Source organism: Scyliorhinus torazame, unplaced genomic scaffold (assembly GCF_047496885.1).
Source record: "Scyliorhinus torazame isolate Kashiwa2021f unplaced genomic scaffold, sScyTor2.1 scaffold_1116, whole genome shotgun sequence".
Lineage (NCBI taxonomy): Eukaryota > Metazoa > Chordata > Chondrichthyes > Carcharhiniformes > Scyliorhinidae > Scyliorhinus > Scyliorhinus torazame.
The window spans coordinates 14,923-36,726 of NW_027308843.1; the positions used below are offsets into that span (position 1 = coordinate 14,923).

Here is a 21,804-nt window from a genome sequence, read left to right on the forward strand (position 1 = left end):
CTCCCCCCCCCCCCTCCCCGTCTCCCTCCCCCCCCCCCCCTCCCCGTCTCCCTCCCCCCCCCCTCCCCGTCTCCCTCCCCCCCCTCCCCGTCTCCCTCCCCCCCCCTCCCCGTCTCCCTCCCCCCCCCTCCCCGTCTCCCTCCCCCCCCCCTCCCCGTCTCCCTCCCCCCCCCTCCCCGTCTCCCTCCCCCCCCTCCCCGTCTCCCTCCCCCCCCCCTCCCCGTCTCCCTCCCCCCCCCCTCCCCGTCTCCCTCCCCCCCCCCTCCCCGTCTCCCTCCCCCCCCCCTCCCCGTCTCCCTCCCCCCCCCCCTCCCCGTCTCCCTCCCCGTCTCCCTCCCCCCCCTCCCCGTCTCCCTCCCCGTCTCCCTCCCCCCCCCCTCCCCGTCTCCCTCCCCCCCCCCCTCCCCGTCTCCCTCCCCCCCCCCCTCCCCGTCTCCCTCCCCCCCCCCCTCCCCGTCTCCCTCCCCCCCCCCCTCCCCGTCTCCCTCCCCCCCCCCCCCGTCTCCCTCCCCGTCTCCCTCCCCCCCCCCCCGTCTCCCTCCCCCCCCCCCCCGTCTCCCTCCCCCCCCCCCCGTCTCCCTCCCCCCCCCCCCCCGTCTCCCTCCCCCCCCCCCCCCCGTCTCCCTCCCCCCCCCCCCCGTCTCCCTCCCCCCCCCCCCCGTCTCCCTCCCCCCCCCCCCCCGTCTCCCTCCCCCCCCCCCCCGTCTCCCTCCCCCCCCCCCCCGTCTCCCTCCCCCCCCCTCCCCGTCTCCCTCCCCCCCCCCTCCCCGTCTCCCTCCCCCCCCTCCCCGTCTCCCTCCCCCCCCTCCCCGTCTCCCTCCCCCCCCTCCCCGTCTCCCTCCCCCCCCTCCCCGTCTCCCTCCCCCCCCTCCCCGTCTCCCTCCCCCCCCTCCCCGTCTCCCTCCCCCCCCCCTCCCCGTCTCCCTCCCCCCCCCTCCCCCCCCCCTCCCCGTCTCCCTCCCCCCCCCTCCCCGTCTCCCTCCCCCCCCCTCCCCGTCTCCCTCCCCCCCCCTCCCCGTCTCCCTCCCCCCCCTCCCCGTCTCCCTCCCCCCCCTCCCCGTCTCCCTCCCCCCCCCCCCGTCTCCCTCCCCCCCCCCTCCCCGTCTCCCTCCCCCCCCCTCCCCGTCTCCCTCCCCCCCCTCCCCGTCTCCCTCCCCCCCCTCCCCGTCTCCCTCCCCCCCCTCCCCGTCTCCCTCCCCCCCCTCCCCGTCTCCCTCCCCCCCCCTCCCCGTCTCCCTCCCCCCCCCCTCCCCGTCTCCCTCCCCCCCCCTCCCCGTCTCCCTCCCCCCCCCTCCCCGTCTCCCTCCCCCCCCCTCCCCGTCTCCCTCCCCCCCCCCCTCCCCGTCTCCCCCCCCCCCCCCCCACCTCCCCGTCTCCCTCCCCCCCCCCTCCCCGTCTCCCTCCCCGTCTCCCTCCCCCCCCCTCCCCGTCTCCCTCCCCCCCCTCCCCGTCTCCCTCCCCCCCCCTCCCCGTCTCCCTCCCCGTCTCCCTCCCCGTCTCCCTCCCCCCCCCCTCCCCGTCTCCCTCCCCCCCCCCTCCCCGTCTCCCTCCCCCCCCCCTCCCCGTCTCCCTCCCCCCCCCCTCCCCGTCTCCCTCCCCCCCCCCCCTCCCCGTCTCCCTCCCCCCCCCCCTCCCCGTCTCCCTCCCCCCCCCCTCCCCGTCTCCCTCCCCCCACCCCCCTCCCCGTCTCCCTCCCCCCCTCCCTCCCTCCCCGTCTCCCTCCCTCCCCGTCTCCCTCCCTCCCCGTCTCCCTCCCTCCCTCCCCGTCTCCCTCCCTCCCTCCCCGTCTCCCTCCCTCCCTCCCCGTCTCCCTCCCTCCCTCCCTCCCCGTCTCCCTCCCTCCCTCCCTCCCCGTCTCCCTCCCTCCCTCCCTCCCTCCCTCCCTCCCCGTCTCCCTCCCTCCCTCCCTCCCCGTCTCCCTCCCTCCCTCCCTCCCTCCCTCCCTCCCTCCCTCCCTCCCCGTCTCCCCCCCTCCCTCCCCGTCTCCCTCCCTCCCTCCCCGTCTCCCTCCCTCCCTCCCCGTCTCCCTCCCTCCCTCCCCGTCTCCCTCCCTCCCTCCCCGTCTCCCTCCCTCCCCGTCTCCCTCCCTCCCTCCCCGTCTCCCTCCCTCCCTCCCCGTCTCCCTCGCCGCCTCCCGCTCGCCGCCTCTCCGTCGCACCGTCCCTAACCCGTCGTACGGATCCCCAGGGCAGATTTTTGTTTTCGGGACAACTGTTGACTCGTCTCTCCCCAGGTGGGTGGTGATGTTCCTGAAACGAATTACCTGTTCATGGGCGACTTTGTGGACCGAGGTTTCTACAGTGTCGAGACGTTCCTACTGCTGCTCGCTCTGAAGGTTAGGAGGTGCTGTCGTGCGGGACGGGCGTAATGTTTGATGGGGACAGTGCAGAGGGAGCTTTACTCTGTATCTAACCCCGTGCTGTACCTGTCCTGGGAGTGTTTAATGGGGACAGTGTAGAGGGAGCTTTACTCTGTATCTAACACCGTGCTGTACCTGTCCTGGGAGTGTTTGATGGGGACAGTGTAGAGGGAGCTTTACTCTGTATCTAACCCCATGCTGTACCTGTCCTGGGAGTGTTTGATGGGGACAGTGTGGAGGGAGCTTTACTCTGTATCTAACCCTGTGCTGTACCTGTCCTGGGAGTGTTTGACGGGGACAGTGCAGAGGGAGCTTTACTCTGTATCTAACCCCGTGCTGTACCTGTCCTGGGAGTGTTTGATGGGGACAGTGTGGAGGGAGCTTTACTCTGTATCTAACCCCGTGCTGTACCTGTCCTGGGAGTGTTTGATGGGGACAGTGCAGAGGGAGCTTTACTCTGTATCTAACCTCGTGCTGTACCTGTCCTGGGAGTGTTTGATGGGGACAGTGTAGAGGGAGCTTTACTCTGTATCTAACCCTGTGCAGTACCTGTCCTGGGAGTGTTTGATGGGGACAGTGTAGAGGGAGCTTTACTCTGTATCTAACCTCGTGCGATATCTGTCCTGGGAGTGTTTGATGGGGACAGTGTAGAGGAAGCTTTACTCTGTATCTAACTCCGTGCTGTACCTGTCCTGGGAGTGTTTGATGGGGACAGTGTAGAGTGAGCTTTACTCTGTATCGAACTCTGTGCTGTACCTGTCGTGGGAGTGTTTGATGAGGACAGTGTAGAGGGAGCTTTACTCTGTATCTAACTCTGTGCTGTACCTGTCGTGGGAGTGTTTGATGGGGAAAGTGTAGAGGGAGCTTTACTCTGCATCTAAACCCGTGCTGTACCTGCCCTGTGAGTGTTTGATGGGACAATGTAGAGGGAGCTTTACTCTGTATCTAACGCCGTACTGTACCTGTCCAGGGAGTGTTTGATGAGGACAGTGTAGAGGGAGCTTTACTCTGTATCTAAACCTGTGCTGTACCTGTCCTGCGAGTGTTTGAAGGGGACAGTGTAGAGGGAGCTTTCCTGTGTATCTAACCCTGTGCTGTACCTGTCCTGGGAGTGTTTGATGGGGACAGTGTAGAGGGAGCTTCACTCTGTATCTATCCCCGTGTTGTACCTGTCCAAGGACTGTTTGATGGGGACAGTGTGGATGTAGCTTTGCTGTGTATCTAACCCCGCGCTGTACCTGTCCTGGGAGTGTTTGATGGGGACAGTGTGGATGGAGCTTTGCTGTGTATCTAACCCCGTGCTGTACCTGTCCTGGAAGTGTTTGACGGGGAAAGTGTAGAGGGAGCTTTACTCTGTATCTAACCCCGTGCTGTACCTGTCGTGGGATTGTTTGATGGGGACAGTGTAGAGGGAGCTTTACTCTGTATCTACACCCGTGCTGTACCTGTTCTGTGAGTGTTTGATGGGGACATTGTGGAGGGAGCTTTACTCTGTATCCAACCCCGTGCTGTGCCTGTCCTGGGAGTGTTTGTTGGGGAGAGTGTAGGGGGAGCTTTACTCTGTATCCAACCCCGTGCTGTGCCTGTCCTGGGAGTGTTTGATGGGGACAGTGAGGAGGGAGCTTTACTCTGTATCTAACCCCGTGCTGTACCTGTCCTGGGAGTGTTTGATGGGGACAGTGTGGATGGAGCTTTGCTGGGTATCTAACCCGGTGTTGTACCTGTCCTGGGAGTGTTTGATGGGGACAGTGTAGAAGGAGCTTTACTCTGTATCTCAGCCCGTGCTGTACCTGTCCTGGGAGTGTTTGATGGGGACAGTGTAGAGGGAGCTTTGCTCTATATCTAACCCCGTGCTGTACCTGTCCTGGGAGTGTTTGATGGGGACAGTATGGATGGAGCTTTGCTGTGTATCTAACCCCGTGCTGTACCTGCCCTGGGAGTGTTTGATGGGGACTGTGTAGCGGGACCTTTACTCTGTATCTAACCCTGTGCTGTACCTGTCCTGCGATTGTTTGATGGGGACAGTGTAGACGGAACTTTACTCTGTATCTAAACCCGTGCACACCCTGCCCTGGGAGTGTTTGATGGGGACAGGGTAGAGGGAGCTTTACTCTGTATCTAACCCCGTGCTCTACCTGTCTTGGGAGTGTTTGATGGGGACAGTGTAGCGGGAGCTTTACTCTGTATCTAACCCCGTGCTGTACCTGTCCAGGGAGTGTTTGATGGGGACAGTGTGGATGGAGCTTTGCTGTGTATCTAACCCCGTGCTGTAACTGTCCTGGGAGTGTTTGATGGGAACAGTGTAGAGAGCGCTTTACTCTGTATCTTCACCCGTGCTGTACCTGTTCTGGGAGTGTTTGATGGGGACAGACTAAAGGGAGCTTTGCTCTGTGTCTAACCCCGTGCTGTGCCTGTCCTGGGAGTGTTTGATGGGGACAGTGTGGAGGGAGCTTTACTCTCTATCTAACCCCGTGCTGTAACTGTCCTGGGAGTGTTTGATGGGGACAGTGTAGAGGGAGCTTTACTCTGTATCTAACCCCGTGCTGTACCTGCCCTGGGAGTGTTTGATGGGGACAGTGTCGAGGGAGCTTTACTCAGTGTCTAACCGTGAGCTGTAACTGTCCTGGGAGTGTTTGATGGGAACAGTGTAGAGGGAGCTTTACTCTGTATCTACACCCGTGCTGTACCTGTCCTGGGAGTGTTTGATGGGGACAGTGTAGAGTGAGCTTTACGCTGTATCTAATCCCATGCTGGACCTGTCCTGCGAGTGTTTGATGGGGACAGTGTAGAGGGAGCTTTACTCTGTATATAAACCCGTGCTGTACCTGTCCTGGGAGTGTTTGATGGGGACAGTGTAGATGGAGCTTTACTCTGTATCTAAACCCGTGCTGTACCTGCCCTGGGAGTGTTTGATGGGGACAGTGCAGAGGGAGCTTTACGCTGTATCTAACCCCGTGCTGTACCTGTCTTGGGAGTGTTTGACGGGGACAGTGTAGCGGGAGCTTTACTCTGTATCTAACCCCATGCTGTACCTGTCCTGGGAGTGTTTGATGGGGACAGTGTGGATGGAGCTTTGCTGTGTATCTAACCCCGTGCTGTACCTGTCCTGGGAGTGTTTGATGGGGAAAGTGTAGAGGGAGCTTTACTCTGTATCTAACCCCGTGCTGTACCTGTCGTGGGATTGTTTGATGGGGACAGTGTAGAGGGAGCTTTACTCTGTGTCTAACCCTGTGCTGTCCCTGTCGTGGGATTGATGGGGACAGTGTAGACGGAGCTTTACTCTGTATCTAACCCCATGCTGTACCTGTCCTGGGAGTCTTTGAAGGGGACAGTGTAGAGCGAGCTTTACTCTGTATCTAACCCCGTGCTGTACCTGTCCTGGGAGTGTTTGATGGGGACAGTGTGGATGGAGCTTTGCTGTGTATCTAAACCCGTGCTATAACTGTCCTGGGAGTGTTTGATGGGAACAGTGTAGAGAGCGCTTGACTCTGTATCCACACCCGTGCTGTACCTGTTCTGGGAGTGTTTGATGGGGACAGCCTAGAGGGAGCTTTACTCTGTGTCTAACCCCGTGCTGTGCCTGTCCTGGGAGTGTTTGATGGGGAAAGTGTGGAGGGCGCTTTACTCTGTATCTAACCCCGTGCTGTCCCTGTCCTGGGAGCGTTTGATGGGGAGAGTGTCAGGGGAGCTTTACTCTGTATCTGACCCCGTGCTGTGCCTGTCCTGGGAGTGTTTGATGGGGACAGTGTAGAGGGAGCTTTACTTTGTATCTAACCCCGTGCTGTACCTGTCCTGGGAGTGTTTGAGGGGGACAGTTTGGATGGAGCTTTGCTGTGTATCTAACCCCGTGCTGTACCTGTCCTGGGAGTGTTTGATGGGGACAGTGTGGACGGAGCTTTACTCTGTATCTAACCCTGTGCTGTACCTGTTCTGGGAGTGTTTGATGGGGACAGTGTAGAGGGAGCTTTACTCTGTATCTAACCCCGTGCTGTACCTGTTCTGGGAGTGTTTGATGGGGACAGTGTAGAGGGAGCTTTACTCTGTATCTAACCCCGTGCTGTACCTGTCCTGGGAGTGTTTGATGGGGTCAGTGTAGAGGGAGCTTTACTCTGTATCTACACCCATGCTGTACCTGTTCTGGGAGTGTTTGATGGGGACAGACTAGAGGGAGCTTTACTCTGTGTCTAACCCCGTGCTGTGCCTGTCCTGGGACTGTTTGATCGGGACAGTGTGGAGGGAGCTTTACTCTGATTCTAACCCTGTGCTGTACCTGTCCTGGGAGTGTTTGATGGGGACAGTGTAGAGTGAGCTTTACTCTGTATCTAACCGCGTGCTGTACCTGTCCTGGGAGTGTTTGATGGGGACAGTGTGGAGGGAGCTTTACTCTGTATCTAACCCTGTGCTGTACCTGTCCTGGGAGTGTTTGATGGGGACAGTGTCGAGGGAGCTTTACTCTGTATCTAACCCCGTGCTGTACCTGCCCTGGGAGTCTTTGAAGGGGACAGTGTAGAGCGAGCTTTACTCTGTATCTAACCCCGTGCTGTACCTGTCCTGGGAGTGTTTGATGGGGACAGTGTGGATGGAGCTTTGCTGTGTATCTAACCCCGTGCTGTAACTGTCCTGGGAGTGTTTGATGGGGACAGTGTGGAGGGAGCTTTACTCTGTATCTAACTCCATGCTGTACCTGTCCTGGGAGTGTCTGATGGGGACAGTGACGAGGGAGCTTTACTCTGTATCTAACCTTGTCCATTCCTGTCCTGGGAGTGTTTGATGGGGACAGTGTAGAGGGAGCTTTACTCAGTGTCTAACCGTGAGCTGTAACTGTCCTGGGAGTGTTTGATGGGAACATTGTAGAGAGCGCTTTACTCTGTATCTACACCCGTGCTGTACCTGTTCTGGGAGTGTTTGATGAGGACAGTGTAGAGGGAGCTTTACTCTGTATCTAACCCTGTACAGTACCTGTCCTGGGATTGTTTCATGGGGACAGTGTGGAGGGAGCTTCACTCTGTATCTAACCCTGTGCTGTACCTGTCCTGGGAGTGTTTGATGGGGACAGTGTGGTGGGAGCTTTACTCTGTATCTAACCCTGTGCTGTACCTGTCCTGGGAGTGTTTGATGGGGACAGTGTAGAGGGAGCTTTACTCTGTATCTAACCCCGTGCTGTACCTGTCGTGGGATTGTTTGATGGGGACAGTGTAGAGTGAGCTTTACTCTGTATCTAACCCCGTGCTGTACCTGTCCTGGGAGTGATTGATGGGGACAGTGTGGATGGAGCTTTGCTGTGTATCTAACCCCGTGCTGTAACTGTCCTGGGAGTGTTTGATGGGGACAGTGTAGAGGGAGCTTTACTCTGTATCTAACCCCGTGCTGTACCTGTCCTGGAGTGTTTGATGGGGACAGTGTAGAAGGAACTTTACTCAGTGTCTAACCGTGAGCTGTAACTGTCCCGGGAGTGTTTGATGGGAACAGTGTAGAGAGAGCTTTACTCTGTATCTACACCCGTGCTGTACCTGTGCTGGGAGAGTTTGACGGGGACAGTGTAGAGGGAGCTTTACTCTGTGTCTAACCCTGTGCTGTGCCTGTCCTGAGAGTGTTTGATGGGGACAGTGTGGAGGGAGCTTTACTCTGTATCTAACCCTGTGCTGTACCTGTCCTGGGAGTGTTTGATGGGGACAGTGTAGAGGGAGCTTTACTCTGTATCTAACCCTGTGCTGTACCTGTTCTGGGAGTGTTTGATGGGGACAGTGTAGAGGGAGCTTTACTCTGTATCTAACTCCGTGCTGTACCTGACCTGGGAGTGTTTGATGGGGACAGTGTAGAGAGCGCTTTACTCTGTATCTACACCCGTGCTGTACCTGTTCTGGGAGTGTTTGATGGGGACAGTGTGGAGGGAGCTTCACTCTGTATCTCACGCCGTGCTGTACCTGCCCTGGGAGTGTTTGATGGGGACAGTGCAGAGGGAGCTTTACGCTGTATCTAACCCCGTGCTGTACCTGTCTTGGGAGTGTTTGACGGGGACAGTGTAGAGGGAGCTTTACTCTGTATCTAACCCCATGCTGTACCTGTCCAGGGAGTGTTTGATGGGGACAGTGTGGATGGAGCTTTGCTGTGTATCTAACCCCGTGCTGTACCTGTCCTGGGAGTGTTTGATGGGGAAAGTGTAGAGGGAGCTTTACTCTGTATCTAACCCCATGCTGTACCTGTCCAGGGAGTGTTTGATGGGGACAGTGTGGATGGAGCTTTGCTGTGTATCTAACCCCGTGCTGTACCTGTCCTGGGAGTGTTTGATGAGGACAGTGTAGAGGGAGCTTTACTCTGTATCTAACCCCGTGCTGTACCTGTCGTGGGATTGTTTGATGGGGACAGTGTAGAGGGAGCTTTACTCTGTGTCTAACCCTGTGCTGTCCCTGTCCTGGGAGTCTTTGAAGGGGACAGTGTAGAGCGAGCTTTACTCTGTATCTAACCCCGTGCTGTACCTCTCCTGGGAGTGTTTGATGGGGACAGTGTGGATGGAGCTTTGCTGTGTATCTAACCCCGTGCTGTGCCTGTCCTGGGAGTGTTTGATGGGGAAAGTGTGGAGGGCGCTTTACTCTGTATCTAACCCTGTGCTTTTCCTGTCCTGGGAGCGTTTGATGGGGAGAGTGTCGGGGGAGCTTTACTCTGTATCTGACCCCGTGCTGTGCCTGTCCTGGGAGTGTTTGATGGGGACAGTGTAGAGGGAGCTTTACTCTGTATCGAACCCCGTGCTGTACCTGTCCTGGGAGTGTTTGATGGGGACAGTGTGGACGGAGCTTTACTCTGTATCTAACCCTGTGCTGTACCTGTCCTGGGAGTGTTTGATGGGGATAGTGTAGAGGGAGCTTTACTCTGTATCTAACCCCGTGCTGTACCTGTTCTGAGAGTGTTTGATGGGGACAGTGTAGAGAGCGCTTTACTCTGTATCTACACCCATGCTGTACCTGTTCTGGGAGTGTTTGATGGGGACAGTCTAGAGGGAGCTTTACTCTGTGTCTAACCCCGTGCTGTGCCAGTCCTGGGACTGTTTGATGGGGACATTGTAGATGGAGCTTTACTCTGTATCTAATCCCGTGCTGTACCTGCCCTGTGAGTGTTTGATGGGGACAGTGTAGAGGGAGCTTTACGCTGTATCTAACCCCGTGCTGTACCTGTCTTGGGAGTGTTTGATGGGGACAGTGCAGAGGGAGCTTCACTCTGTATCTAACCCCGTGCTGTACCTGCCCTGGGAGTGTTTGGTGGGGACTGTGTAGAGGGAGCTTTACTCTGTATCTAACCCTGTGCTGTACCTGTCCAGGGAGTGTTTGATGGGGACAGACTATAGGGAGCTTTACTCTGTGTCTAACCCCGTGCTGTGCCTGTCCTGGGAGTGTTTGATGGGGACAGTGTGGAGGGAGCTTTACTCAGTATCTAACCCCGTGCTGTACCTGTCCTGGGAGTGTTTAATGGGGACTGTGTGGATGGAGCTTTGCTGTGTATCTAACCCCGTGCTCTACCTGTCCTGGGAGTGTTTGATGGGGACAGTGTGGAGGGAGCTTTACTCTGTATCTCACCCTGTGCTCTACCTGTCCTGGGAGTGTTTGATGGGGACAGTGTAGAGGGAGCTTTACTCTGTGTCTAACCCCGTGCTGTGCCTGTCCTGGGAGTGTTTGATGGGGACAGTGTGGAGGGAGCTTTACTCAGTATCTAACCCCGTGCTGTACCTGTCCTGGGAGTGTTTAATGGGGACTGTGTGGATGGAGCTTTGCTGTGTATCTAACCCCGTGCTCTACCTGTCCTGGGAGTGTTTGATGGGGACAGTGTGGAGGGAGCTTTACTCTGTATCTAACCCTGTGCTGTACCTGTCCTGCGAGTGTTTGATGGGGACAGTGTAGAGGGAGCTTTACTCTGTATCTAAACCCGTGCTGTACCTGTCCTGGGAGTGTTTGATGGGGACATTGTAGATGGAGCTTTACTCTGTATCTGAACCCGTGCTGTACCTGTCCAGGGAGTGTTTGATGGGGACAGTGTGGATGGAGCTTTGCTGTGTATCTAACCCCGTGCTGTACCTGTCCTGGGATTGTTTGATGGGGAAAGTCTGGAGGGAGCTTTACTCTGTATCTAAACCCGTGCTGAACCTGCCCTGGGAGTGTTTGGTGGGGACTGTGTAGAGGGAGCTTTACTCTGTATCTAACCCTGTGCAGTACCTGTCCTGGGAGTGTTTGATGGGGACAGTGTGGAGGGAGCTTCACTCTGTATCTCACGCCGTGCTGTACCTGTCCTGGGAGTGTTTGGTGGGGACAGTGTAGAGAGAGCTTTATTCTGTATCTAACCCCGTGCTGTCCCTGCCCTGGGAGTGTTTGATGGGGACAGTGCAGAGGGAGCTTTACGCTGTATCTAACCCCGTGCTGTACCTGTCTTGGGAGTGTTTGACGGGGACAGTGTAGAGGGAGCTTTACTCTGTATCTAACCCCATGCTGTACCTGTCCAGGGAGTATTTGATGGGGACAGTGTGGATGGAGCTTTGCTGTGTATATAACCCCGTGCTGTACCTGTCCTGGGAGTGTTTGATGGGGAAAGTGTAGAGGGAGCTTTACTCTGTATCTAACCCCGTGCTGTACCTGTCGTGGGATTGTTTGATGGGGACAGTGTAGAGCGAGCTTTACTCTGTATCTAACCCCATGCTGTACCTGTCCTGGGAGTCTTTGAAGGGGACAGTGTAGAGCGAGCTTTACTCTGTATCTAACCCCATGCTGTACCTGTCCTGGGAGTGTTTGATGGGGACAGTGTGGATGGAGCTTTGCTGTGTATCTAACCCCGTGCTATAACTGTCCTGGGAGTGTTTGATGGAGACAGTGTAGAGGGAGCTTTACTCTGTATCTAACCCCGTGCTGTACCTGTCCTGGGAGTATTTGTTGGGGACTGTGTAGAGGGATCTTTACTCAGTGTCTAACCGTGAGCTGTAACTGTCCTGGGAGTGTTTGATGGGAACAGTGTAGAGAGTGCTTTACTCTGTATCCACACCCGTGCTGTACCTGTTGTGGGAGTGTTTGATGGGGACAGTGTAGATGGAGCTTTTCTCTGTATCTAAACCCGTGCTGTACCTGACCTGTGAGTGTTTGGTGGGGACTGTGTAGAGGGAGCTTTACTCTGTATCTAAACCCGTGCTATACCTGTCCTGGGAGTGTTTGATGGGGACAGTGTAGAGGGAGCTTTACTCTCTATCTAAACCCGTGCTGAACCTGCCCTGGGAGTGTTTGGTGGGGACTGTGTAGAGGGAGCTTTACTCTGTATCTAACCCTGTGCAGTACCTGTCCTCGGAGTGTTTGATGGGGACAGTTTGGAGGGAGCTTCACTCTCTATCTCACCCCGTGCTGTACCTGTCCTGGGAGTGTTTGATGGGGACAGTGTGGAGGGAGCTTTACTCTGTATCTAACCCTGTGCTGTACCTGTCCTGGGAGTGTTTGATGGGGACAGTGTAGAGTGAGCTTTACGCTGTATCTCCCCCCATGCTGGACCTGTCCTGCGAGTGTTTGATGGGAACAGTGTGGAGGGAGCTTTACTCTGTATCTAAACCCGTGCTGTACCTGCCCTGTGAGTGTTTGATGGGGACAGTGTAGAGGGAGCTTTACGCTGTATCTAACCCCGTGCTGTACCTGTCCTGTGAGTGTTTGATGGGGACATTGTAGATGGAGCTTTACTCTGTATCTAACCCCGTGCTGTACCTGTCCTGTGAGTGTTTGATGGGGACATTGTAGATGGAGCTTTACTCTGTATCTAACCCCGTGCTGTACCTGTCCTGGGAGTGATTGATGGGGACAGTGTAGAGGGAGCTTTACTCTGTATCTAAACGCGTGCTGTACCTGTCCTGGGAGTGTTTGATGGGGACATTGTAGATGGAGCTTTACTCTGTATCTAAACGCGTGCTGTACCTGCCCTGTGAGTGTTTGATGGGGACAGTGTAGAGGGAGCTTTACGCTGTATCTAACCCCATGCTGGACCTGTCCTGCGAGTGTTTGATGGGGACAGTGTAGAGGGAGCTTTACTCTGTATCTCACGCTGTGCTGTACCTGGCCTGGGAGTGTTTGATGGGGACTGTGTGGATGGAGCTTTGCTGTTTACCTAACCCCGTGCTATACCTGTCCTGGGAGTGTTTGATCGGGACAGTGTGGAGGGAGCTTTACTCTGTATCTAACCCTGTGCTGTACCTGTCCTGGGAGTGTTTGATGGGGACAGTGTAGAGTGAGCTTTACGCTGTATCTAACCCCATGCTGGACCTGTCCTGCGAGTGTTTGATGGGGACAGTGTAGAGGGAGCTTTACTCTGTATCTAAACCCGTGCTGTACCTGTCCTGGGAGTGTTTGATGGGGACAGTGTAGATGGAGCTTTACTCTGTATCTAAACCCGTGCTGTACCTGCCCTGTGAGTGTTTGATGGGGACAGTGTAGAGGGAGCTTTACTCTGTATCTAAACCCGTGCTGAACCTGCCTGGGAGTGTTTGGTGGGCACTGTGTAGAGGGAGCTTTACTCTGTATCTAACCCTGTGCAGTACCTGTCCTGGGAGTGTTTGATGGGGACAGTGTGGAGGGAGCTTCACTCTGTATCTCACCCCGTGCTGTACCTGTCGTGGGAGTGTTTGATGGGGACTGTGTGGATGGAGCTTTGCTGTGTATCTAACCCCGTGCTGTACCTGTCCTGGGAGTGTTTGATGGGGACAGTGTGGAGGGAGCTTTACTCTGTATCTAACCCTGTGCTGTACCTGTCCTGGGAGTGTTTGATGGGGACAGTGTAGAGTGAGCTTTACGCTGTATCTAACCCCATGCTGGACCTGTCCTGCGAGTGTTTGATGGGGACAGTGTAGAGGGAGCTTTACTCTGTGTCTAACCCCGTGCTGTACCTGTCCAGGGAGTGTTTGATGGGGACAGTGTGGATGGAGCTTTGCTGTGTATCTAACCCCGAGCTGTACCTGTCCTGGGAGTGTTTGATGGGGACAGTGTAGAAGGAGCTTTACTCTGTATCTAACCCCGTGCTGTGCCTGTCCTGGGAGTGTTTGATGGGGACAGTGTGGAGGGAGCTTTACTCTGAATCTAACCCTGTGCTGTACCTGTCCTGGGAGCGTTTGATGGGGAGAGTGTAGGGGGAGCTTTACCCTGTATCGAACCCCGTGCTGTACCTGTCCTGGGAGTGTTTGATGGGGACAGTGTAGAGGGAGCTTTACTCTGTATCTATCCCCGTGCTGTACCTGTCCTGGGAGTGTTTGATGGGGAGAGTGGAGGGGGAGCTTTACTCTGTATCTGACGCCGTGCTGTGCCTGTCCTGGGAGTGTTGGTGGGGATAGTGTAGAGGGAGCTTTACTCTGTATCTAACCCCGTGCTGTACCTGTCCTGGGAGTGTTTGATGGGGACAGTGTGGAGGGAGCTTTACTCTGTATCTAACCACGTGCTGTACGTATCCTGGGAGTGTTTGATGGGGACAGTGTAGAGGGAGCTTTACTCTGTATCTACACCCGTGCTGTACCTGTCCTGGGAGTGTTTGATGGGGACAGTGTGGAGGGAGCTTTACTCTGTATCTAACCCCATGCTGTACCTGTCCTGGGAGTGTTTGATGGGGACAGTGTTGAGGGAGCTTTACTCTGTATCTAACCCCGTGCTGTACCTGTCCTGGGAGTGTTTGATGGGGACAGTGTGGAGGGAGCTTTACTCTGTATCTAACCCCGTGCTGTACGTATCCTGCGAGTGTTTGATGGGGACAGTGTAGAGGGAGCTTTACTCTGTATCGAACCCCGTGCTGTACCTGTCCTGGGAGTGTTTGATGGGGACAGTGTGGAGGGAGCTTTACTCTGTATCTAACCCCGTGCTGTACCTGTCCTGGGAGTGTTTGATGGGGACAGTGTGGAGGGAGCTTTACTCTGTATCTAAACCCGTGCTGTCCGTATCCTGGGAGTGTTTGATGGGGACAGTGTAGAGGGAGCTTTACTCTGTATCTACACCCGTGCTGTACCTGTCCTGGGAGTGTTTGATGGGGACAGTGTGGAGGGAGCTTTACTCTGTATCTAACCCCATGCTGTACCTGTCCTGGGAGTGTTTGATGGGGACAGTGTGGAGGGAGCTTTACTCTGTATCTAACCCCGTGCTGTACGTATCCTGGGAGTGTTTGATGGGGACAGTGTAGAGAGAGCTTTACTCTGTATCTAACCCCGTGCTGTACGTATCCTGGGAGTGTTTGATGGGGACAGTGTAGAGGGAGCTTTACTCTGTATCTAACCCCGTGCTGTACCTGTCCTGGGAGTGTTTGATGGGGATAGTGCAGAGGGAGCTTTACTCTGTATCTAACCCCGTGCTGTACCTGCCCTGGGAGTCTTTGAAGGGGACAGTGTGGTGCGAGCTTTACTCTGTATCTAACCCCGTGCTGTACCTGTCCTGGGAGTGTTTGATGGGGACAGTGTGGATGGAGCTTTGCTGTGTATCTAACCCCGTGCTGTAACTGTCCTGGGAGTGTTTGATGGGGACAGTGTGGAGGGAGCTTTACTCTGTATCTAACTCCGTGCTGTACCTGTCCTGGGAGTGTTTGATGGGGACAGTGACGAGGGAGCTTTACTCTGTATCTAACCCCGTCCATTCCTGTCCTGGGAGTGTTTGATGGGGACAGTGTAGAGGGAGCTTTACTCTGTATCGAACCCCGTGCTGTACCTGTCCTGGGAGTGTTTGATGGGGACAGTGTAGAGGGAGCTTTACTCTGTATCTAACCCCGTGCTTTACGTATCCTGGGAGTGTTTGATGGGGACAGTGTCGAGGGAGCTTTACTCTGTATCGAACCCCGTGCTGTACCTGTCCTGGGAGTGTTTGATGGGGACAGTGTAGAGGGAGCTTTACTCTGTATCTAACCCCGTGCTATACCTGTCCTGGGAGTGTTTGATGGGAACAGTGTAGAGGGAGCTTTACTCTGCATCGAACCCTGTGCTGTACCTGTCCTGGGAGTGTTTGATGGGGACAGTGTCGAGGGAGGTTTACTCTGTATCTAACCTCGTGCTGTACCTGTCCTGGGAGTGTTTGATGGGAACAGTGTAGAGGGAGCTTTACTCTGTATCTAACCCCGTGCTGTACCTGTCCTGGGAGTGTTTAATAGGGACAGTGTAGAGGGAGCTTTACTCTGTATCTAACCCCATGCTGTATCTGTCCTGGGAGTGTTTGATGGGGACAGTGTAGAGGGAGCTTTACTCTGTATCTAACCCCGTGCTGTACCTGTCCTGGGAGTGTTTGATGGGGACAGTGTAGAGGGAGGTTTACTCTATATCTAACCCCGTGCTGTACCTGTCGTGGGAGTGTTTGATGGGAACAGTGTAGAGGGAGCTTTACTCTGTATCTAACCCCGTGCTGTACCTGTCCTGGGAGTGTTTAATAGGGACAGTGTAGAGGGAGCTTTACTCTGTATCTAACCCCGTGCTGTACCTGTCCTGGGAGTGTTTGATGGGGACAGTGTAGAGGGAGCTTTTCTCTGTATCTAACCCCGTGCTGTACCTGTCCTGGGAGTGTTTGATGGGGACAGTGTAGAGGGAGGTTTACTCTATATCTAACCCCGTGCTGTGCCTGTCCTGGGAGTGTTTGATGGGGACAGTGTTGTGGGAGCTTTACTCTGAATCTAACCCTGTGCTGTACCTGTACTGGGAGCGTTTGATGGGGAGAGTGTAGGGGGAGCTTTACCCTGTATCGAACCCCGTGCTGTACCTGTCCTGGGAGTGTTTGATGGGGACAGTGTAGAGGGAGCTTTACTCTGTATCTATCCCCGTGCTGTACCTGTCCTGGGAGTGTTTGATGGGGAGAGTGGAGGGGGAGCTTTACTCTGTATCTAACCCCGTGCTGTTCCTGTCCTGGGAGTGTTGGTGGGGATAGTGTAGAGGGAGCTTTACTCTGTATCTAACCCTGTGCTGTACCTGTCCTGGGAGTGTTTGATGGGGACAGTGTGGAGGGAGCTTTACTCTGTATCTAACCACGTGCTGTACGTATCCTGGGAGTGTTTGATGGGGACAGTGTAGAGGGAGCTTTACTCTGTATCTACACCCGTGCTGTACCTGTCCTGGGAGTGTTTGATGGGGACAGTGTGGAGGGAGCTTTACTCTGTATCTAATCCCATGCTGTACCTGTCCTGGGAGTGTTTGATGGGGACAGTGTTGAGGGAGCTTTACTCTGTATCTCACCCGGTGCTGTACCTGTCCTGGGAGTGTTTGATGGGGACAGTGTGGAGGGAGCTTTACTCTGTATCTAACCCCGTGCTGTACGTATCCTGTGAGTGTTTGATGGGGACAGTGTAGAGGGAGCTTTACTCTGTATCGAACCCCGTGCTGTACCTGTCCTGGGAGTGTTTGATGGGGACAGTGTGGAGGGAGCTTTACTCTGTATCTAACCCCGTGCTGTACCTGTCCTGGGAGTGTTTGATGGGGACAGTGTGGAGGGAGCTTTACTCTGTATCTAACCCCGTGCAGTACCTGTCCTGGGAGTGTTTGATGGGGACAGTGTAGAGGGAGCTTTACTCTGTATCTAACCCCGTGCTGTACCTGTCCTGGGAGTGTTTGATGGGGACAGTGTAGAGGGAGCTTTACTCTGTATCTATCCCCGTGCTGTACCTGTCCTGGGAGTGTTTGATGGGGAGAGTGGAGGGGGAGCTTTACTCTGTATCTGACGCCGTGCTGTGCCTGTCCTGGGAGTGTTGGTGGGGATAGTGTAGAGGGAGCTTTACTCTGTATCTAACCCCGTGCTGTACCAGTCCTGGGAGTGTTTGATGGGGACAGTGTGGAGGGAGCTTTACTCTGTATCTAACCCCGTGCTGTACGTATCCTGGGAGTGTTTGATGAGGACAGTGTAGAGGGAGCTTTACTCTGTATCTACACCCGTGCTGTACCTGTCCTGGGAGTGTTTGATGGGGACAGTGTGGAGGGAGCTTTACTCTGTATCTAACCACGTGCTGTACGTATCCTGGGAGTGTTTGATGGGGACAGTGTAGAGGGAGCTTTACTCTGTATCTAACCCCGTGCTGTACGTACCCTGGGAGTGTTTGATGGGGACAGTGTAGAGGGAGCTTTACTCTGTATCTAACCCCGTGCTGTACCTGTCCTGGGAGTGTTTGATGGGGATAGTGCAGAGGGAGCTTTACTCTGTATCTAACCCCGTGCTGTACCTGTCCTGGGAGTGTTTGATGGGGACAGTGTAGAGGGAGCTTTACTCTGTATCTACACCCGTGCTGTACCTGTCCTGGGAGTGTTTGATGGGGACAGTGTGGAGGGAGCTTTACTCTGTATCTAACCCCATGCTGTACCTGTCCTGGGAGTGTTTGATGGGGACAGTGTGGAGGGAGCTTTACTCTGTATCTAACACCGTGCTGTACCTGTCCCTGGAGTGTTTGATGGGGACAGTGTTGAGGGAGCTTTACTCTGTATCTAAGCCCGTGCTGTACCTGTCCTGGGAGTGTTTGATGGGGACAGTGTGGAGGGAGCTTTACTCTGTATCTAACCCCGTGCTGTACCTGTCCTGGGAGTGTTTGATGGGGAGAGTGGAGGGGGAGCTTTACTCTGTATCGACACCCGTGCTGTACCTGTCCTGGGAGTGTTTGATGGGGACAGTGTGGAGGGAGCTTTACTCTGTATCTAACCCCATGCTGTACCTGTCCTGGGAGTCTTTGATGGGGGCAGTGTTGAGGGAGCTTTACTCTGTATCTAACCCCGTGCTGTACCTGTCCTGGGAGTGTTTGATGGGGACAGTGTAGAGGGAGCTTTACTCTGTATCGAACCCCGTGCTGTACCTGTCCTGGGAGTGTTTGATGGGGACAGTGTGGAGGGAGCTTTACTCTGTATCTAACCCCGTGCTGTACCTGTCCTGGGAGTGTTTGATGGGGACAGTGTGGAGGGAGCTTTACTCTGTATCTAACCCCGTGCAGTACCTGTCCTGGGAGTGTTTGATGGGGACAGTGTAGAGGGAACTTTACTCTGTATCTAACCCCGTGCTGTACCTGTCCTGGGAGTGTTTGATGGGGACAGTGTAGAGGGAGCTTTACTCTGTATCTATCCCCGTGCTGTACCTGTCCTGGGAGTGTTTGATGGGGAGAGTGGAGGGGGAGCTTTACTCTGTATCTGACGCCGTGCTGTGCCTGTCCTGGGAGTGTTGGTGGGGATAGTGTAGAGGGAGCTTTACTCTGTATCTAACCCCGTGCTGTACCTGTCCTGGGAGTGTTTGATGGGGACAGTGTGGAGGGAGCTTTACTCTGTATCTAACCCCGTGCTGTACGTATCCTGGGAGTGTTTGATGAGGACAGTGTAGAGGGAGCTTTACTCTGTATCTACACCCGTGCTGTACCTGTCCTGGGAGTGTTTGATGGGGACAGTGTGGAGGGAGCTTTACTCTGTATCTAACCCCATGCTGTACCTGTCCTGGGAGTGTTTGATGGGGACAGTGTTGAGGGAGCTTTACTCTGTATCTAACCCCGTGCTGTACCTGTCCTGGGAGTGTTTGATGGGGACAGTGTGGAGGGAGCTTTACTCTGTATCTAACCCCGTGCTGTACGTATCCTGGGAGTGTTTGATGGGGACAGTGTAGAGGGAGCTTTACTCTGTATCGAACCCCGTGCTGTACCTGTCCTGGGAGTGTTTGATGGGGACAGTGTGGAGGGAGCTTTACTCTGTATCTAACCCCGTGCTGTACCTGTCCTGGGAGTGTTTGATGGGGACAGTGTGGAGGGAGCTTTACTCTGTATCCAACCCCGTGCAGTACCTGTCCTGGGAGTGTTTGATGGGGACAGTGTAGAGGGAGCTTTACTCTGTATCTAACCCCGTGCTGTACCTGTCCTGGGAGTGTTTGATGGGGACAGTGTAGAGGGAGCTTTACTCTGTATCTATCCCCGTGCTGTACCTGTCCTGGGAGTGTTTGATGGGGAGAGTGGAGGGGGAGCTTTACTCTGTATCTGACGCCGTGCTGTGCCTGTCCTGGGAGTGTTGGTGGGGATAGTGTAGAGGGAGCTTTACTCTGTATCTAACCCCGTGCTGTACCTGTCCTGGGAGTGTTTGATGGGGACAGTGCGGAGGGAGCTTTACTCTGTATCTAACCCCGTGCTGTACGTATCCTGGGAGTGTTTGATGAGGACAGTGTAGAGGGAGCTTTACTCTGTATCTACACCCGTGCTGTACCTGTCCTGGGAGTGTTTGATGGGGACAGTGTGGAGGGAGCTTTACTCTGTATCTAACCCCATGCTGTACCTGTCCTGGGAGTGTTTGATGGGGACAGTGTGGAGGGAGCTTTACTCTGTATCTAACACCGTGCTGTACCTGTCCTGGGAGTGTTTGATGGGGACAGTGTTGAGGGAGCTTTACTCTGTATCTAACCCCGTGCTGTACCTGTCCTGGGAGTGTTTGATGGGGACAGTGTGGAGGGAGCTTTACTCTGTATCTAACCCCGTGCTGTACCTGTCCTGGGAGTGTTTGATGGGGACAGTGTGGAGGGAGCTTTACTCTGTATCTAACCCCGTGCTGTACGTATCCTGGGAGTGTTTGATGGGGACAGTGTAGAGGGAGCTTTACTCTGTATCTAACCCCGTGCTGTACGTATCCTGGGAGTGTTTGATGGGGACAGTGTAGAGGGAGCTTTACTCTGTATCTAACCCCGTGCTGTACCTGTCCTGGGAGTGTTTGATGGGGATAGTGCAGAGGGAGCTTTACTCTGTATCTAACCCCGTGCTGTACCTGTCCTGGGAGTGTTTGATGGGGACAGTGTAGAGGGAGCTTTACTCTGTATCTACACCCGTGCTGTACCTGTCCTGGGAGTGTTTGATGGGGACAGTGTGGAGGGAGCTTTACTCTGTATCTAACCCCATGCTGTACCTGTCCTGGGAGTGTTTGATGGGGACAGTGTGGAGGGAGCTTTACTCTGTATCTAACACCGTGCTGTACCTGTCCTGGGAGTGTTTGATGGGGACAGTGTTGAGGGAGCTTTACTCTGTATCTAACCCCGTGCTGTTCCTGTCCTGGGAGTGTTTGATGGGGACAGTGTGGAGGGAGCTTTACTCTGTATCGAACCCCGTGCTGTACCTGTCCTGGGAGTGTTTGATGGGGAGAGTGGAGGGGGAGCTTTACTCTGTATCTGACGCCGTGCTGTGCCTGTCCTGGGAGTGTTGGTGGGGATAGTGTAGAGGGAGCTTTACTCTGTATCTAAGCCCGTGCTGTACCTGTCCTGGGAGTGTTTGATGGGGACAGTGTGGAGGGAGCTTTGCTCTGTATCTAACCACGTGCTGTACGTATCCTGGGAGTGTTTGATGGGGACAGTGTAGAGGGAGCTTTACTCTGTATCTACACCCGTGCTGTACCTGTCCTGGGAGTGTTTGATGGGGACAGTGTGGAGGGAGCTTTACTCTGTATCTAACCCCATGCTGTACCTGTCCTGGGAGTGTTTGATGGGGGCAGTGTTGAGGGAGCTTTACTCTGTATCTAACCCCGTGCTGTACCTGTCCTGGGAGTGTTTGATGGGGACAGTGTAGAGGGAGCTTTACTCTGTATCGAACCCCGTGCTGTACCTGTCCTGGGAGTGTTTGATGGGGACAGTGTGGAGGGAGCTTTACTCTGTATCTAACCCCGTGCTGTACCTGTCCTGGGAGTGTTTGATGGGGACAGTGTGGAGGGAGCTTTACTCTGTATCTAACCCCGTGCAGTACCTGTCCTGGGAGTGTTTGATGGGGACAGTGTAGAGGGAACTTTACTCTGTATCTAACCCCGTGCTGTACCTGTCCTGGGAGTGTTTGATGGGGACAGTGTAGAGGGAGCTTTACTCTGTATCTATCCCCGTGCTGTACCTGTCCTGGGAGTGTTTGATGGGGAGAGTGGAGGGGGAGCTTTACTCTGTATCTGACGCCGTGCTGTGCCTGTCCTGGGAGTGTTGGTGGGGATAGTGTAGAGGGAGTTTACTCTGTATCTAACCCCGTGCTGTACCTGTCCTGGGAGTGTTTGATGGGGACAGTGTGGAGGGAGCTTTACTCTGTATCTAACCCCGTGCTGTACATATCCTGGGAGTGTTTGATGAGGACAGTGTTGAGGGAGCTTTACTCTGTATCTACACCCGTGCTGTACCTGTCCTGGGAGTGTTTGATGGGGACAGTGTGGAGGGAGCTTTACTCTGTATCTAACCCCATGCTGTACCTGTCCTGGGAGTGTTTGATGGGGACAGTGTGGAGGGAGCTTTACTCTGTATCTAACCCCGTGCTGTACGTATCCTGGGAGTGTTTGATGGGGACAGTGTAGAGAGAGCTTTACTCTGTATCTAACCCCGTGCTGTACGTATCCTGGGAGTGTTTGATGGGGACAGTGTAGAGGGAGCTTTACTCTGTATCTAACCCCGTGCTGTACCTGTCCTGGGAGTGTTTGATGGGGATAGTGCAGAGGGAGCTTTACTCTGTATCTAACCCCGTGCTGTACCTGCCCT

The 21,804-nt window shown here is 55.1% G+C and overlaps 1 protein-coding gene across 1 annotated transcript in view; it reads left to right on the top strand.

Moving 5' to 3' along the window:
• Window positions 1-2,224: 2,224 nt before the first annotated feature.
• The window catches only part of LOC140407029 (serine/threonine-protein phosphatase 4 catalytic subunit-like), a 40,971-nt gene continuing 21,391 nt past the window's right edge, over window positions 2,225-21,804 (top strand). Inside the window, exon 1 of the mRNA XM_072494811.1 lies at window positions 2,225-2,335. Within this exon, the coding sequence (XP_072350912.1) occupies window positions 2,270-2,335 (66 nt within the window). The 5' untranslated portion in view covers window positions 2,225-2,269. The remainder of the gene's footprint in view (window positions 2,336-21,804) is intronic.